Consider the following 18,088-nt stretch of genomic DNA (forward strand, 5'->3'; position numbering starts at 1 on the left):
TATAAAGCATAGCAGTGTGAACAGACATCAACACAGAGTTACACATGGAGTAACCAAACAAGTCAATGACACAGTAGGAAAAAAAAGTATATATACAGTGTGTGCAAAAGGCATGAGGTAGGCAATAAATAGGCCATAGGAGCAAATAATTACAATTTAGCAGATTAACACTGGAGTGATAAATGATCAGATGATCATGTGCAAGTAGAGATACTGGTGTGCAAAAGAGCAGAAAAGTAAATAAATAAAAACAGTATGGGGATGAGGTAGGTAAATTGGGTGGGCTATTTACAGATGGACTATGTGCAGCTGCAGCGATCGGTTAGCTGCTCAGATAGCAGATGTTTGAAGTTGGTGAGGGAAATAAAAGTCTCCAACTTCAGCAATGTTTGCAATTCGTTCCAGTCACAGGCAGCAGAGAACTGGAAGGAAAGGCGGCCAAATGAGGTGTTGGCTTTAGGGATGATCAGTGAGATACACCTGCTGGAGCGCGTGCTACGGGTGGGTGTTGCCATCGTAACCAGTGAACTGAGATAAGGCGGAGCTTTACCTAGCATGGACTTGTAGATGACCTGGAGCCAGTGGGTCAGGTGACGAATATGTAGCAGGGTCAGCCGACTAGATCATACAGGTCGCAGTGGTGGGTGGTATAAGGTGCTTTAGTAACAAAACGGATGGCACTGTGATAAACTGCATCCAGTTTGCTGAGTAGAGTATGGGACCATTCTATATACTTTCGGCCCGTCTTTGGACACTGTGCTATCTAACCTCCAAACAAGCTTCAATGCCATACAACACTCCTTCCGTGGCCTCCAACTGCTCTTAAACGCTAGTAAAACCAAATGCATGCTTTTCAACCGGTCGCTGCCTGCACCTGCATGCCCGACTAGCATCACCACCCTGGATGGTTCCGACCTAGAATATGTGGACGTCTAAGTACCTAGGTGTCTGGCTAGACTGCAAACTCTCCTTCCAGACTCATATCAAACATCTCCAATCGAAAATCAAATCAAGAGTCGGCTTTCTATTCCGCAACAAAGCCTCCTTCACTCAAGCCGCCAAGCTTACCCTAGTAAAACTGACTATCCTACCGATCCTCGACTTCGGCGATGTCATCTACAAAATGGCTTCCAACACTCTACTCAGCAAACTGGATGCAGTCTATCACAGTGCCATCCGTTTTGTCACTAAAGCACCTTATACCACCCACCACTGCGACTTGTATGATCTAGTCGGCTGGCCCTCGCTACATATTCGTCGCCAGACCCACTGGCTCCAGGTCATCTACAAGTCTATGCTAGGTAAAGCTCCGCCTTATCTCAGCTCACTGGTCACGATGGCAACACCCATCCGTAGCACGCGCTCCAGCAGGTGTATCTCACTGATCATCCCTAAAGCCAACACCTCATTTGGCCGCCTTTCGTTCCAGTACTCTGCTGCCTGTGACTGGAACGAATTGCAAAAATCGCTGAAGTTGGAGACTTTTATCTCCCTCACCAACTTCAAACATCAGCTATCTGAGCAGCTAACCGATCGCTGCAGCTGTACATAGTCTATTGGTAAATAGCCCACCCTTTTCACCTACCTCATCCCCATACTGTTTTTATTTATTTACTTTTCTGCTCTTCTGCACACCAATATCTGACCATCTGATCTTTTATCACTCCAGTGTTAATCTGCAAAATTGTAATTATTTGCCTACCTCCTCATGCCTTTTGCACACATTGTATATAGACCCCCCCCTTTGTTTTCTACTGTGTTATTGACTTGTTAATTGTTTACTCCATGTGTAACTCTTTGTTGTATGCTCACACTGCTATGCTTTATCTTGGCCAGGTCGCAGTTGCAAATGAGAACTTGTTCTCAACTAGCCTACCTGGTTAAATAAAGGTGAAATTAAAATTTTTAAAAAAAAAACTTATAGATGTCCACATATTCTAGGTCGGAACCATCCAGGGTGGTGATGCTAGTCGGGCGTGCGGGTGCAGGCAGCGAACGGTTGAAAAGCATGCATTTGGTTTTACTAGCGTTTAAGAGCAGTTGGAGGCCACGGAAGGAGTGTTGTATGGCATTTAAGCTCGTTTGGAGGTTAGTTAGCACAGTGTCCAAGGAAGGGACAGAAGTATACAGAATGGTGTCATCTGCGTAGAGGTGGATCAGGGAATCGCCCGCAGCAAGAGCAACATCATTGATATATACAGAGAAAAGAGTCGGCCCGAGAATTGAACCCTGTGGTACCCCAATAGAGACTGCCAGAGGACCGGACAACATGCCCTCCGATTTGACACACTGAACTCTGTCTGCAAAGTAGTTGGTGAACCAGGCAAGGCAGTCATTAGAAAAACTGAGGCTACTGAGTCTGCCGATAAGAATATGGTCATTGACAGAGTCGAAAGCCTTGGCCAGGTCGATGAAGACTGCTGCACAGTACTGTCCTTTATCGATGGCGGTTATGATATCGTTTAGTACCTTGAGCGTGGCTGATGGGCACCCGTGATCGGCTCGGAAACCGGATTGCACAGCGGAGAAGGTACGGTGGAAAACGAGATGGTCAGTGACCTGTTTGTTGACTTGGCTTTCGAAGACCTTAGATAGGCAGGGCAGGATGGATATAGGTCTGTAACAGTTTGGGTCCAGGGTGTCTCCCCCTTTGAAGACGGGGATGAACGCCGCAGCTTTCCAATCCTTGGGGATCTCAGACGATACGAAAGAGAGGTTGAACAGGCTGGTAATAGGGATTGCGACAATGGCGGCGGATAGTTTCAGAAAGAGAGGGTCCAGATTGTCAAGCTCAGTTGATTTGTATGGGTCCAGGTTTTGCAGCTCTTTCAGAACATCTGCTATCTGGATTTGGGTAAAGGAGAAGCTGGGGAGACTTGGGCGAGTAGCTGCGGGGGGGGGGGGAGAGCTATTGGCCGAGGTTGGAGTAGCCAGGAGGAAGGCATGGCCAGCCATTGAGAAATGCATGTTGAAGTTTTCGATTATCATGGATTTATCGGTGGTGACCGTGTTACCTAGCCTCAGTGCAGTGGGCAGCTGGGAGGAGGTGCTCTTGTTCCCTATGGACTTTAGTGTCCCAGAACTTTTTGGAGTTAGAGCTACATGATGCAAATTTCTGCTTGAAAAAGCTGGCCTTTGCTTTCCTGACTGACTGCGTGTATTGGTTCCTCACTTCCCTGAACAGTTGAATATCGCGGGGACTATTCGATGCTATTGCAGTTCACCACAGGATGTTTTTGTGCTGGTCGAGGGCAGTCAGGTCTGGAGTGAACCAAGGGCTATATCTGTTCTTAGTTCTGCATTTTTTTAACAGAGCATGCTTATGGTGAGGAAGTTACTTTTAAAGAATGACCAGGCATACTCAACTGACAGGATGAGGTCAATATCCTTCCAGGATACCCGGGCCAGGTCGATTAGAAAGGCCTGCTCGCTGAAGTGTTTTAGGGAGCATTTGACAGTGATGAGGGGTGGCCGTTTGACCGCGGACCCATTACAGACGCAGGAAATGAGGCAGTGATCACTGAGATCCTGGTTGAAGACAGCAGAGGTGTATTTAGAGGGCAGGTTGGTCAGGATGATATCTATGCGAGTGCCCGTGTTTACAGATTTAGGGTTGTACCTGGTAGGTTCCTTGATCATTTGTGTGAGATTGAGGGCATCTAGCTTAGATTGTAGGACGGCCGTGATGTTAAGCATATCCCAGTTCATGTCACCTAACAGTACAAACTCTGAAGATAAATGGGGGGGGGGGGGGCAAATCAATTCACATATGGTGTCCAGGGCACAGCTGGGGGCTGAGGGGGGTTTATAACAAGCGGCAACAGACGCTTATTTCTGGAAAGGTGGATTTTTAAAAGTAGAGGCTCAAACTGTTTGGGCACAGACCTGGATAGCATGACAGAACTCTGCAGGCTGTCTCTGCAGTAGATTGCAACTCCACCCCCTTGACAGTTCTATTTTGGTGGAAAAGGTTGTAGTTGCGGATGGAAATATGATAATTTTTTGTAGCCTTCCTAAGCCAGGATTCAGAAACGGCTAGGACATTAGGGTTGGCGGAGCGTGCTAAAGCAGTGAATAAAACAAACTTAGGGAGGAGGCTTCTGATGTTGACATGCATGAAACCAAGGCTTTTACGGTTACAGAAGTCAACAAATGATAGCGCCTGGGGAATAGGAGTGGAACTGGGGGCTACAGGGCCTGGGTTAACCTCTACATCACCAGAAGAACAGAGGAGGAGTAGGATAAGGGTCCGGCTAAAGGCTATAAGAACTGGTCGTCTAGTGCGTTGGGGACAGAGATTAAAAGGAGCAGATTTCTGGGCGTGGTAGAAAAGATTCAGGGCGTAATGTACAGACAATGGTATGGTAGGATGTGAATACAGTGGAGCTGTGTAGCCATCCCCTGACCTTCCATCATCTCCCCCCTCAGCCATCCCCTGACCCTCCATCTCCCCTCAGCCATCCCTTGACCCTCCATCATCTCCCCTCAGCCATCCCCTGACCCTCCACCATCTCCCCTCAGCCATCCCCTGACCCTCCATCATCTCCCCTCAGCCATCCCCTGACCTTCCATCATCTCCCCTCAGCCATCCCCTGACCTTCCATCATGTCCCCTCAGCCATCCCCTGACCTTCCATCATTTCCCCCCTCAGCCATCCCTTCTGCCCCCTCACCTTTACTGAAGCCCTTTATGAGATTGGTCAGGTGGGGTGGTGCAGTACATTATGAGGCAGATGTGATCGTTGATTAGATGATGAGACCTGCTGCTCCGCCCCCTTCTTGCTGACCATCTGGGCTCAGTCTTTCACACCCCTTCACCCAGGTAACACACACCAGCTGGTTAAAAAAGGAAAAGAGCCTCTCACACCCCAACGCTTAGACACCCCCTCCAAACGATCCCCCCCAACGTTCCCAGACACACACCCCAACGTTCACAGACAAACCCCAACATTCACACACACACCTCCCAACGTTCACACCTTCTGGTTTAATAAACCAGCCTCAACTCTCTTCTCGCAACTACCAAATACAAAACTATCTGTTTGATGAAGACCTATCCAAGCAAAATAGACAACCAGATACACACCTACTCATAAAACACACACACACACACACACACACACACACACACACTCTCCACACCACTGGCTCCATGCCTGTGGCACAAACCCCAGTCTCACCTACACACACCTATTTAATAAACACTCGTCCCATCCCAACCTCCAGGAGCTGACATTAGTCACCATAAACACCATTACACATACGCGGGCGCACACAAACACCACGACGGCTGCTGCTGACCCTACGGCTCTGAGGAAGGACTGATAAATACGTCAGTGTGTGTGTAATGAATTAGTAACATGGTGTTATTAAAATTTCTCTGGCAGCCTGAGTAGCATAGGTGGAAAATGCTGCTGGTCGCTTCACTCATTAGGTAGCATGTCTGTGTCTGTCAAATGAGCAGGAGAAGTGACGACTCCACTATGTGTTGATTCGTTTTTTAATCACCGCCGTATTAAAGTGTATGAAGTGAGACACTTTATTAGACTAATTTAGCAGGGGTCAGAGAGAGCCTGAATCAAATTTAGGAGAAAAGGAGGATATATGCATTTTAGATGAATGTGCTAAATGTAAACAGGAAGGAAGGAAAGAATCCAAAAGATTAAATGAAGGAGCTTGAATCCTGATCTACGGCCAGAGAAAGTTGACCCCCATTTACCATGCCTTTGTGACCACTGTTTCACGGTTTATTAGTACTGGATTTTGCTTACTTGATTGCATTTGATACTTGAAAGTTTGGGGAATCACTGCAAAAATGTTGCATCTCTCAAGCCTACAGGGAGCGAAGCTAAACATTCTGTATAGAAATACAGTGTGTGTATGCATATTTTTTGCAAACTCAGAAATTGAAGTATATCACAAGAGAATATACACCGTACTAATATGCCATATGCTGACTCATCCCATAACCATACATAATGATATACATGGGAACAGTTTGCTGTGCTTTCCCATCACACCACATTCAGTCAGTCACACAGCAATAACATAGACACCGTGACACACACACACCCCCAATCTGTGACAACAGCTGGGGACAATCCAAACAAACGTGGATAGAGGAGATGTCAGGAGGAGGGAAGAGAAAACAGCGTTGGAGTTTATCCAGAGCGGAAAGCTGTTTCATAGGGGTTGTTAGTAGCCTGTCTCTGCCTGAGCTGCGTTCAGAAGATCACATCTGTATTGAGCAGTATCATTAGAGGAGTTTCAAAAGGCTGTGCGATGATCAGGCAAACAGCGTTGACAGGACATGATGAAACAAAGCATGCATTGTAGCGCTTGTGTATCAATTCAGTGTTTCCCCTGTCGTCTCTTTCAGCTGCAACTCAACACCAAAGCCTGATGGAGTATGGCACATCATTAGCAATAGGGACTGAAGGGATGCAGGTGGAAATCATTTAGACTCAGATGTAAAAAGGGATTTAGTATGCCTGTCTTCTACACTTTAGACAGACAGAGACAGATACACAAAGAGAGGGAGAAGAACAGGCGAAAGAGAACAAGGGAAAACCAAATTGGGATATTTACATCAAGAGCGTCACCATGTACACTGTGTGGCCTGACTCCACTGGGGACCATGAAAGGCTGAGGAGGATTGTGGGTAATTCACAAGGCGGCGGCTGTGCCGAGGCCCTTAATTAATGTGGAAACTCTGTCAGGATTCTACAGCCTTCCGGAAATCCATTCATTATTCCACGTTGTCAGTGTCCCAGAGCATTGCTCTGTGTGTCACCGTAGACAAAAACATCCATGTTGGAGATTTGACGACTGACTGCTAGAGTCATTGCTGAGACCTGAGAGATGAGATGCAACGTGTCTGGGATATTTTTCTAACCCTTGTGTGCATGTTTCCTCTTAAGTAGTGCCAGAAGCCAAGTCAAATAAAAAAACATTACATTCAAACCAACCATTACATTCAAACCAACAAACTAGAATAAAAAGTATTACCTCCACGCAGGAGGTCTGTCAATTAGATTGACAGACTTCCAATCCTGGCCATGTAAATTTGACACTTACACAAAAGCAATACTCCTGATATCCTCGGCTTCTCTGTGCCTTAAAGGTGTCCCACACAGTGCCTGATGAGAATTCCTGTCTCTGTAGGAGGGTCATGGCTAGAAGGGATAAAGCTTGTCAAATGAAAGTCAAAAGTATAAATATTTTAAACTCTTTTCCTAATGTAAAATACATTTCCTAACCTGCTATTTAAATAATCCTAACCTGCTGCATAAATTCAAATCAAATGTTATTGCTCACACACGGCTAAAAAGAAAAAAAAGAAACGTCCCTTTTTCAGGACCGTGTCTTTCAAAGATAATTAGTAAAAATCCAAATAACTTTACAGATCTTCATTGTAAAGGGTTTAAACACTGTTTCCCATGCTTGTTCATTGAACCATAAACAATTCATGAACATGCACCTGTGGAACGGTCATTAAGACACTAACAGCATACAGACGGTAGGCAATTAAGACACTAAGAGGCCTTTCTACTGACTCAAAAACACCAAAAGAAAGATGCCCAGGGTCCCTTGCTCATCTGCGTGAACATGCCTCGGGCATGCTGCAAGGAGGCATTAGGACTGCAGATGTGGCCAAGGCAATAAATTACAATGTCCGTACTGTGAGACGCCTAAGACAGAGCTACAGAGAGACAGGACGGGGCAATACATTTCCGTACTGTGAGATGCCTAAGACAGCACTACAGGGAGACAGGACGGACAGCCGATCGTCCTCGCAGTGGCAGACCATGTGTAACACCTGCACAGGATCGGTAGATCTGAACATCACACCTGCGGGACAGGTACAGGATGGAAACAACTGCCCGAGATACACCAGGAACGCACAATCCCGCCATCAGTGCTCAGACTGTCCGCATTATGCTGAGAGAGGCTGGACTGAGGGCTTGTAGGCCTGTTGTAAGGCAGGCCTTAAATGACTTACGTCGGCCACGGAGAACACGAGCCCACAGTCCTTGGGAGCGGGCCGCGTCGGTGGCACTGTGTTATCCTCAAAACGGGCGAAGGTGTTTAGCTTGTCTGGGAGCAAGACGGTGTCCTCGATATGGCTGGATTTCCCTTTGTAATCTATGATCGTCTGTAGACCCTGCCACAAACATCTCATTTCTGAGCCGTTGAATTGCGATTCTACTTGGTCTCTGTACTGACGTTTTGCCTGTTTGATTGCCTTACGGAGGGAATAACTACACTGTTTGTATTCAACCATATTCCCAGTCACTTTGCAATGGTTAAATGCGTTGGTTAGCGCTTTCAGTTTTGCGAAAGCTGCCATCTAGCCAAGGGAGGAGTAAAATGGAGTCGTGATCTGATTTGGGAGGGCGGGGAAGGTCCTTGTAGGCGTCTTGAAAAGGCGAGTAGCAGTTATCTAATGGTTTTCCTAATTGAGTACTACAGTCATTGTGTTGATAAAACTTTTGTCGTTTTTTCCTCATATTTGCTTTGTTAAAATACCCAACTACAATAAATGTGGCCGCAGTATATGTGGATCCCAGTTTGCATGAAGTCCAACGTAGTTCCTTGAGGGCCGTCATGGTATCGGCTTGAGGGGGAATTTTCACGGCTGTGACTAACAGAGGAGAATTCTCTTGGAAGGTAACATGGTCGGCATTTGATTGAAGTGTTCTAGGTCGGGTAAATAAAATAATTTCTGTATGTTATCACAATCACACCATGAGCAGTTAATCATGAAACATACATCCCCACCTTTCTTCCCGGTGAGTTCTTTATTTCTGTCTGCGCAATGAACTGAGAACCCAGCTGGCTGTATGGATTGGGACAGTATATCCTGAGAGCCATGATTCCATGAAACAGAGTATGTTACAGTCCCTGACGTCTCTCTGGAAGGAGATCCTCAACCTGAGCTCGTCTACTTTATTGTCCAGAGACTGAACATTAGGGAGTAATATACTCGGAAGCGGTGGATGGTGTGCCTGCCTCCTGAGTCAGACTAGAAGTCCACTCCGAATACCTCTTTTCTGCCGGTGGTGTCTTGGAGCAGCCTCTGAGATAAGTTCAATTGCCCTGGTGTGTACGAACAAAGGTTCTAATTCGGGAAAGTCGTATTCCTGTTCGTAATGCTGGTGAGTTACCGCCGCTCTGATATCCAAAAGTTATTTCCGGCTGTATGTAATAATGTAAGAAATATTACACAAAAATAAAAATGCAACATTGCTTAGGCGCTAGAAGCAGAGCTGCCATGTCTGACAGAGTCATCTTGCTGTGAAAAGTCAAATCTGACAAAAGCTGTATCCCATCTAGTCAAAACCCTGTAGGAGGGAGATAGTGTCCACAGAAACCGAGATCAGTACTGATAACCACAGTCTCTACCCCCAAAATGTCATTAGGCATTCTGTCTCCCTAAATTGCCATGTCCTAAATTGCCATGTCCATTCCGTTTGCCTTTGATATAACAGTCTTATATCTGTACCCTTTGCACAGCGTGGATATATCCCCAAGCAACAGGAGAGAAAACCACTTTAATCCAAATTCCCAAAAATTACTAAGTAACGAAGGGGGGGGACTAATTATGTTTCATAAAGGCATGTCTCAAACCAGGCTTATTATTCACTTACTACATCCTTAAGTGGTGGCTCAACACTGACCGTGTCATCCATAAGAGAATACATTTTTCCTGCCCTGTTTAAATACGGAGCATTGTGCGAGAGTGCGTGCGTGGTGTCTTACCGGTGTCATTGCCCTGGCTCCCCTCTCTCTTCAGCATCTGAACAGCCCCCACGTATTTCTTCAGCTGGACCTTGAGGACCTCGTTCTCTCTGCAGACACAGACACAACAGAATCAAGGCCCAGAGAGAGAGAAAGCGCATCAGACCAGACCAGTAAGTGTGTAAACCTCAAGGCTTACAGCCTTCTAAACCCCAACTCTGAAGCAGGATTATACATGCAGCCCTACAGGTTTCATGTGATTGTTTACTGTCACTACAGACTCTATGCATGAGGGAGGCGCAAGCGTGTGTATGCTCAGAAGAAGTGTGTGTAGCGGTACATGTGTTTACAAGGCCTGTGCGGACACTTACTGTTGATTTTGGGGGGAAATCAGAATCTAAGAGAATTACAGTGCTGTTAACAACAACAACCCCTGCCCTTCCTTCCCCGCTCTCGTTGTACCCTGCTTATCGCCTCCCATTCCACCCCACAAAGGACACCCGGGACAGGAGATCTCAAAAAGCCGGCTGATGAGCTCTCGGAGGGACGATAGGGCCGCTGTTATCAGAGTTGGCAAGCCGAGACACAATTCCGGTGCGATTTAATTAAAGGTAATAAATGTCTGGCATTCCAGAGGCAAGGGAGGTGATTCCACAGCTCAGGTGTGTCTTATTGATCACTCCAAATGTGCCCTCCTGCTATGGAAAAGGCAGGTTACCATTCCCGCATGGGCGCACACGGTTAGTGTTTTCCCTAAGATTTTAACCACAGAATTTCCTGTAATTCTACACATTTTGCCATGGCTTACACCGTGTCTTTATGCTTCGTGACTATAACAGATTTTCTCTGACCCTCTAGTTATTGGTGACTGTTAGTTATCAAAGATGATATTATTTAATCTTTAACCTTTATCTTTTCTACATATATTTTTTGTTTTACACACTAACCAGACCACCCACGTTGTGTGTGTGTGACTGTTGCAAAATAAATGTACACATTTCATCCGAACTGCTGGTGTGTCTCAACAGGCGTCTGCATAGCCAGGCACTGAAATAGAACTTGGTTAGAACTTAGAACCTGGTTCCATTTTAGAGGCTTGACGAGCTGCAAGTCCCGCCTCTCTACTCATTGGTTTTGACAAGCATATACCCATGTGGGTGATTGAGAGATGAATGAGGTCCACATTGCAGTCCAGTTGGTGGCGATAACGCGCCTTACATTTGGTTGCTAACTGCCATATAAAAAAAATCCACAGAAGAATTAACAAGGAGTTTTTCTTTTCGCTCTGTAATTTAGGTTAGTATTGTGGACTAAGTATAATGTTGTTTATCCATCCTCAGTTTTCTCCTTTCAGCCATTAAACTCTAACTGTTTTAAAAAGTCACAATTGGCCTCTTGGTGAAATCCTTGAGCAGTTTCCTTCCTCTCCGGCAATTGAATTAGGCAGCAGGCCTGTATCTTTGTAGTGACTGGGTGTATTATACACCATTCAAAATAGAATTAATAACTTCATGCTCAAAGGAATATTCAATGTCTGTTTTACACTGCTCCAAAAAATAAAGGGAACACTAAAATAACACATCCTAGATCTGAATGAATGAAATATTCTTATTAAATACTTTTTTCTTTACATAGTTGAATGTGCTGACAACAAAATCACACAAAAAATTTCAACAACAAATGGAAATTAAATTTATCAACCCATGGAGGTCTGGATTTGGAGTCACTCTCAAAATTAAAGTGGAAAACCACACTACAGGCTGATCCAACTTTGATGTAATGTCCTTAAAACAAGTCAAAATGAGGCTCAGTAGTGTGTGGTCTCCACGTGCCTGTATGACCTCACTACAACGCCTGGGCATGCTCCTGATGAGGTGGCGGATGGTCTCCTGAGGGATCTCCTCCCAGACCTGGACTAAAGCAGCGAGACATGATGTCCCAGATGTGCTCATTTGGATTTAGGTCTGGGGAACGGGCGGGCCATTGATGCTATGGATCAATGCCTTCCTCTTGCAGGAACTGCTGACACACTCCAGCCACATGAGGTCTAGCATCGTCTTGCATTAGGAGGAACCCATGGCCAACCGCACCAGCATATGGTCTCACAAGGGGTCTGAGGATCTCATCTCGGTACCTAATGGCAGTCAGGCTACCTCTGGCGAGCACATGGAGGGCTGTGCGGCCCCCCAAAGAAATGCCACCCCACACCATGACCGGTTTGGCGGTGGGTCAGTCATGCTGGAGGATGTTGCAGGCAGCAGAATGTTCTCCACGGCGTCTCCAGACTCTGTCACGTCTGTCACATGTGCTCAGTGTGAACCTGCTTTCATCTGTGAAGAGCACAGGACGCCAGTGGCGAATTTGCCAATCTTGGTGTTCTCTGGCAAATGCCAAACGTCCTGCACGGTGTTGGACTGTAAGCACAACCCCCACCTGTGGATGTCGGGCCCTCATACCACCCTCATGGAGTCTGTTTCTGAACGTTTGAGCAGACACATGCACATTTGTGGCCTGCTGGAGGTCATTTTGCAGGGCTCTGGCAGTGCTCCTCCTTGCACAAAGGCGGAGGTAGCGGTCCTGCTGCTGGGTTGTTGCCCTCCTACGGCCTCCTCCACGTCTCCTGATGTACTGGCCTGTCTCCTGGTGGCGCCTCCATGCTCTGGACACTACGCTGACAGACACAGCAAACCTTCTTGCCACAGCTCGCATTGATGTGCCATCCTGGATGAGCTGCACTACCTGAGCCACTTGTGTGGGTTGTAGACTCCGTCTCATGCTACCACTAGAGTGAAAGCACTGCCAGCATTCAAAAGTGACCAAAACATCAGCCAGGAAGCATAGGAACTGAGAAGTGGTCTGTGGTCCCCACCTGCACAACCACTCCTTTATTGGGGGTGTCTTGCTAATTGCCTATAATTTCCACCTGTTGTCTATTCCATTTGCACAACAGCATGTTGTTATTGTCAATCAGTGTTGTTTCCTAAGTGGACAGTTTGATTTCACAGAAGTGTGATTGACTTGGAGTTACATTGTGTTGTTTAAGTGTTCCCTTTATTTTTTTGAGCAGTGTATTTATTTTTACACATCTACCTATAGGTGCTCTTCTTTGCAAGGCATTGGAAAAGCTCCCTGGTCTTTGTAGTTGAATCTGTGCTTGAAATTCACTGTTCGACTGAGGAACCTTGTAGATAATTATGTGTGCAGTACAGAGATTAGGTAGTCATTAAAAAATCATGTTAAACAATATTATCACACAGTGAGTCCGTGCAACTTCTTGTGTGAATCTTTAAGCACATTTGTACTCCTGAACATATTTAGGCTTGCCACTTTGACATTATGGAGTATTGTGTAGACCAGTGTAGGCCAGGGCTCCAGAGTGGCGCAGCAGTCTAAGGCACTGCATTCTCAGTGTTAGAGGCGTCACTACCGACCTAGGTTCGATTCCTGGCTGTATCAAAACTGGCCATGATTGAGAGTCCCCATAAGGTGGCGCACAATTGGCCAGCGTAATCCAGGTTTGGCTGGAGTAGGCCGTCATTGTAAATAAGAATTTGTTCTTAACAGACTTGCCTAGATATATAAAAAAAATAACATTTGGGCCTCCTGAGTGGCCCAAGAGGAGTCACTACAGATCCGGGTTCGATCCTGGGCTGTGTTGCAGCCGGCCATGACTGGGAGACTCAAGAGGCGGCACACAATTGGCCCAGCGTCGTCTGGGTTAGAGGAAGGTTTGGACGTCCTTGTCCCATCGCGCTCTAGCGACTCCTGTGGCGGGACGGGAGCATGCACGCTGACACGGTCAACAACTGTAGAGTATTTCCTCCGACACATTAAGGGTTAAGCAAGCAGTATGTCTTGGCATGGTCGTGTTGTGGAGGACGCATTGCTCTCAACCTTCACCTCTCCGGAGTCTGTACAGGAGTTGCAACAATGGGACAAAGCTAACTACCAAATGGATATCACGAAATTGGGAAGAAAAATATAAAATAAATCCATTTGATCCGTATAAAATTCCGCCTGTAAAAAAATGTGGAAAAAGTCAAGGGGGTTCAATACATTCTGAAAGCACTGTATATTAGGGCTGTACCCGACAGTGCATTCTGAAAGCACTGTATATATAAAAATCAAATCATATATATATATATATATATATTTTTTTTTTAAACATTTAAACAAGTACAAGTAAATTCTCGTAGAAAAAGTTGTTATTAATGACATCGTCATCCAGTGATGCACCCTGGGATACCGCTCCAAACAGGAAATGGCCAGTTTGGCTGCAGCGACATGGACAAACCTGATGGAGTATGAGGGTTTCAGAAAGGTTTATTTTTCACTCCAACCAATCCATTAACTGTACTGTATGATTTTCATGCTGATTTCCATGCTCTGCTCATTTCCCATGCTGTCCGTATTTGCGCTTTTGGTTCCATTGCTGAATTCGTATTGATTTGTCCGTGCCATTTGACTTTGCACACAAGGTCAGAACAGCATATTGACTGCAATATATTATATATTAGAGCTGTACCCGACAGTGCATTCTGAAAGCGCTGTATATTAGAGCTGTACCCGACAGTGCATTCTGAAAGCGCTGTATATTAGAGCTGTACCCGACAGTGCATTCTGAAAGCACTGTATATTAGGGCTGTACCCGACAGTGCATTCTGAAAGCACTGTATATTAGGGCTGTACCCGACAGTGCATTCTGAAAGCGCTGTATATTAGGGCTGTACCCGACAGTGCATTCTGAAAGCGCTGTATATTAGAGCTGTACCCGACAGTGCATTCTGAAAGCGCTGTATATTAGAGCTGTACCCGACAGTGCATTCTGAAAGCACTGTATATTAGGGCTGTACCCGACAGTGCATTCTGAAAGCACTGTATATTAGGGCTGTACCCAACAGTGCATTCTGAAAGCACTGTATATTAGGGCTGTACCCGACAGTGCATTCTGAAAGCACTGTATATTAGGGCTGTACCCGACAGTGCATTCTGAAAGCACTGTATATTAGGGCTGTACCCGACAGTGCATTCTGAAAGCACTGTATATTAGAGCTGTACCCGACAGTGCATTCTGAAAGCACTGTATATTAGGGCTGTACCCGACAGTGCATTCTGAAAGCACTGTATATTAGGGCTGTACCCAACAGTGCGTTCTGAAAGCACTGTATATTAGGGCTGTACCCAACAGTGCATTCTGAAAGCACTGTATATTAGGGCTGTACCCAACAGTGCATTCTGAAAGCACTGTATATTAGGGCTGTACCCGACAGTGCATTCTGAAAGCACTGTATATTAGGGCTGTACCCAACAGTGCATTCTGAAAGCGCTGTATATTAGGGCTGTACCCGACAGTGCATTCTGAAAGCACTGTATATTAGGGCTGTACCCAACAGTGCATTCTGAAAGCACTGTATATTAGGGCTGTACCCAACAGTGCATTCTGAAAGCACTGTATATTAGGGCTGTACCCAACAGTGCATTCTGAAAGCACTGTATATTAGGGCTGTACCCGACAGTGCATTCTGAAAGCGCTGTATATTAGGGCTGTACCCAACAGTGCATTCTGAAAGCACTGTATATTAGGGCTGTACCCAACAGTGCATTCTGAAAGCACTGTATATTAGGGCTGTACCCGACAGTGCATTCTGAAAGCACTGTATATTAGGGCTGTACCCAACAGTGCATTCTGAAAGCACTGTATATTAGAGCTGTACCCAACAGTGCATTCTGAAAGCACTGTATATTAGGGCTGTACCCGACAGTGCATTCTGAAAGCACTGTATATTAGGGCTGTACCCAACAGTGCATTCTGAAAGCACTGTATATTAGAGCTGTACCCGACAGTGCATTCTGAAAGCACTGTATATTAGGGCTGTACCCAACAGTGCATTCTGAAAGCACTGTATATTAGAGCTGTACCCAACAGTGCATTCTGAAAGCACTGTATATTAGAGCTGTACCCAACAGTGCATTCTGAAAGCACTGTATATTAGGGCTGTACCCGACAGTGCATTCTGAAAGCACTGTATATTAGGGCTGTACCCAACAGTGCATTCTGAAAGCACTGTATATTAGGGCTGTACCCAACAGTGCATTCTGAAAGCACTGTATATTAGGGCTGTACCCAACAGTGCATTCTGAAAGCACTGTATATTAGGGCTGTACCCAACAGTGCATTCTGAAAGCACTGTATATTAGGGCTGTACCCGACAGTGCGTTCTGAAAGCACTGTATATTAGGGCTGTACCCGACAGTGCATTCTGAAAGCACTGTATATTAGGGCTGTACCCAACAGTGCATTCTGAAAGCACTGTATATTAGGGCTGTACCCGACAGTGCGTTCTGAAAGCACTGTATATTAGGGCTGTACCCGACAGTGCGTTCTGAAAGCACTGTATATTAGGGCTGTACCCAACAGTGCATTCTGAAAGCACTGTATATTAGGGCTGTACCCAACAGTGCATTCTGAAAGCACTGTATATTAGGGCTGTACCCAACAGTGCGTTCTGAAAGCACTGTATATTAGGGCTGTACCCGACAGTGCATTCTGAAAGCACTGTATATTAGGGCTGTACCCAACAGTGCATTCTGAAAGCACTGTATATTAGGGCTGTACCCAACAGTGAGTATTCAGAACCCTTGACTTTTTCCACATTTAGTTAAGTTACAGCTTTATTCTAACATTGATTAAATATATTGTTTTCCTCAAATCTACACACAATACCTCATACATAATGCCAAAGCAAAAACATGTATTTTTTAAATAGAATAAAAAAGATACGTATTTACATAAGTATTCAGACCCTTTGCTATGAGACTCAAAATTGACTGCTCGACTAGACATTTTGGTTGACCAACAGCCTATTGACCAAACAATCGACCAGTCGACAAAATGGGGTCAGCCCTACTGTAGAAACAGAGAGAGATGCCATATAGACAGACATGCATATCTATTTAATAAGAGCAAACTATTGGCAGTGTGTCTATGCAGTAGAGCTACACTGAGTGACAAAACATTAAGAACACCTGCTCTTTCCATTATATTTGTTTTATTTGACCTTTATTTAAACAGGTTTCTCATTGAGATAACATCTCTTTTCCAAGAGAGACCTGGTCCAATAGCAGCAGAGGGAATAAAGTTTAAGACAAAACAACTTACATTCACTAACACAACATTAAACAAAACTATAAACACAAGTTAAAAAAAAGCTGTACATAAAAAACAATTACAGTCTTCTAGGATATTTACATCGATCAAGTGTTTAAACTCCACCAACGAAACTAGATCATCAAATTTTTAAATGTTCAGGAGAGAATTTCAGGACCAGCTAAGTAACTAAAACTATTTCTACCATGACCTGTTCTAATTTTTGGTACAGTTAGAAGCAAATGAGAATGGGACCGTAATTGATATTTATTTACCGACCTGATTAAAAAGAGATAAAATGGCATTTTACCCAATATGGCCTTATAAATCAGTGTATACCAGTATTTAAGCCTACGCAATGTCAATGATGACCAGCCAACAGCACTGTAAGGATCAAAATGCTGTGTTAGATGTTTTTAATTTGTAATGAATCTGAGGGCTGCATGATACACTGAATCAAGTGCACTCAGGGTAGTGTTTGAGGACTGCGCACACACACACACACACACACACACACCTAAAACTGCCAGTAATGTACATCGTACCAGCTCCTTCCTGGCCTCCAAAGAAAATCAAGCCTTACGCCGGTAATAAAAACCTATTCTCAGCTTGAGCTTTCTTATCAAGTTCTCTACATGCACAGTGAAGCTCAGCTTATCATCAACCCACACACCCAAATATTTGTACAGTTTGACTTGCTCTATAGTATGTCCAGCCAACGTAGCAATGACATGATTAATAACATGCCTGGCATTTGAAAATGCCATGCATTTTGTTTTACACAAATCTAGAATCATCTTTAAAATCATACAGATTCTGTTGTATGATGTTAAATGCTCTTTGGTCATCTTCAAAAGCTAAATATAAACTACTACCACTTGAATAAGGAACAGTATCTGCATAAAAATGAATATCCGCTGTTTCAATAATATCCCCAATGTTGTTGATATACAAAATGAACAACAGTGGGCCCAAAAAAAACCTTGCGGAACACGTGAGCACACCTCTATGGACTCAAATTTATAACCATCCACTATTACACATCGTGTACGATTTGATATGTAATTTATAAACCAATCTAGACTTCTTGTCTAGAGCACAGTGGATGTCATTTAAAACCTTCAACGTTGCTGAAACAGTGCTGTGGCCAAACCTAAAAACCTGATTTGCATTCCATTTAAGATGTTGTTTTCTTGGAAGC

At 44.9% G+C, this 18,088-nt stretch overlaps 1 protein-coding gene across 4 annotated transcripts in view; it reads right to left on the reverse strand.

The window, feature by feature from the left end:
• LOC109898932 (sorting nexin-29) overlaps window positions 1–18,088 on the reverse strand; it is a 154,041-nt gene that overhangs the window by 108,908 nt on the left and 27,045 nt on the right. For all 4 annotated transcript variants that reach the window (XR_004211563.1, XM_020493985.2, XM_031835306.1 and 1 more), the window contains exon 14: window positions 9,762–9,850. Coding sequence is in view for 3 of the 4 variants with exons in the window: in XM_020493985.2 (XP_020349574.2) it covers window positions 9,762–9,850 (89 nt within the window). In the remaining variant the exon portion in view is untranslated. The remainder of the gene's footprint in view (window positions 1–9,761; window positions 9,851–18,088) is intronic.

This window comes from Oncorhynchus kisutch, linkage group LG11 (genome assembly GCF_002021735.2).
Source record: "Oncorhynchus kisutch isolate 150728-3 linkage group LG11, Okis_V2, whole genome shotgun sequence".
Classification (NCBI taxonomy): Eukaryota; Metazoa; Chordata; class Actinopteri; order Salmoniformes; family Salmonidae; genus Oncorhynchus; species Oncorhynchus kisutch.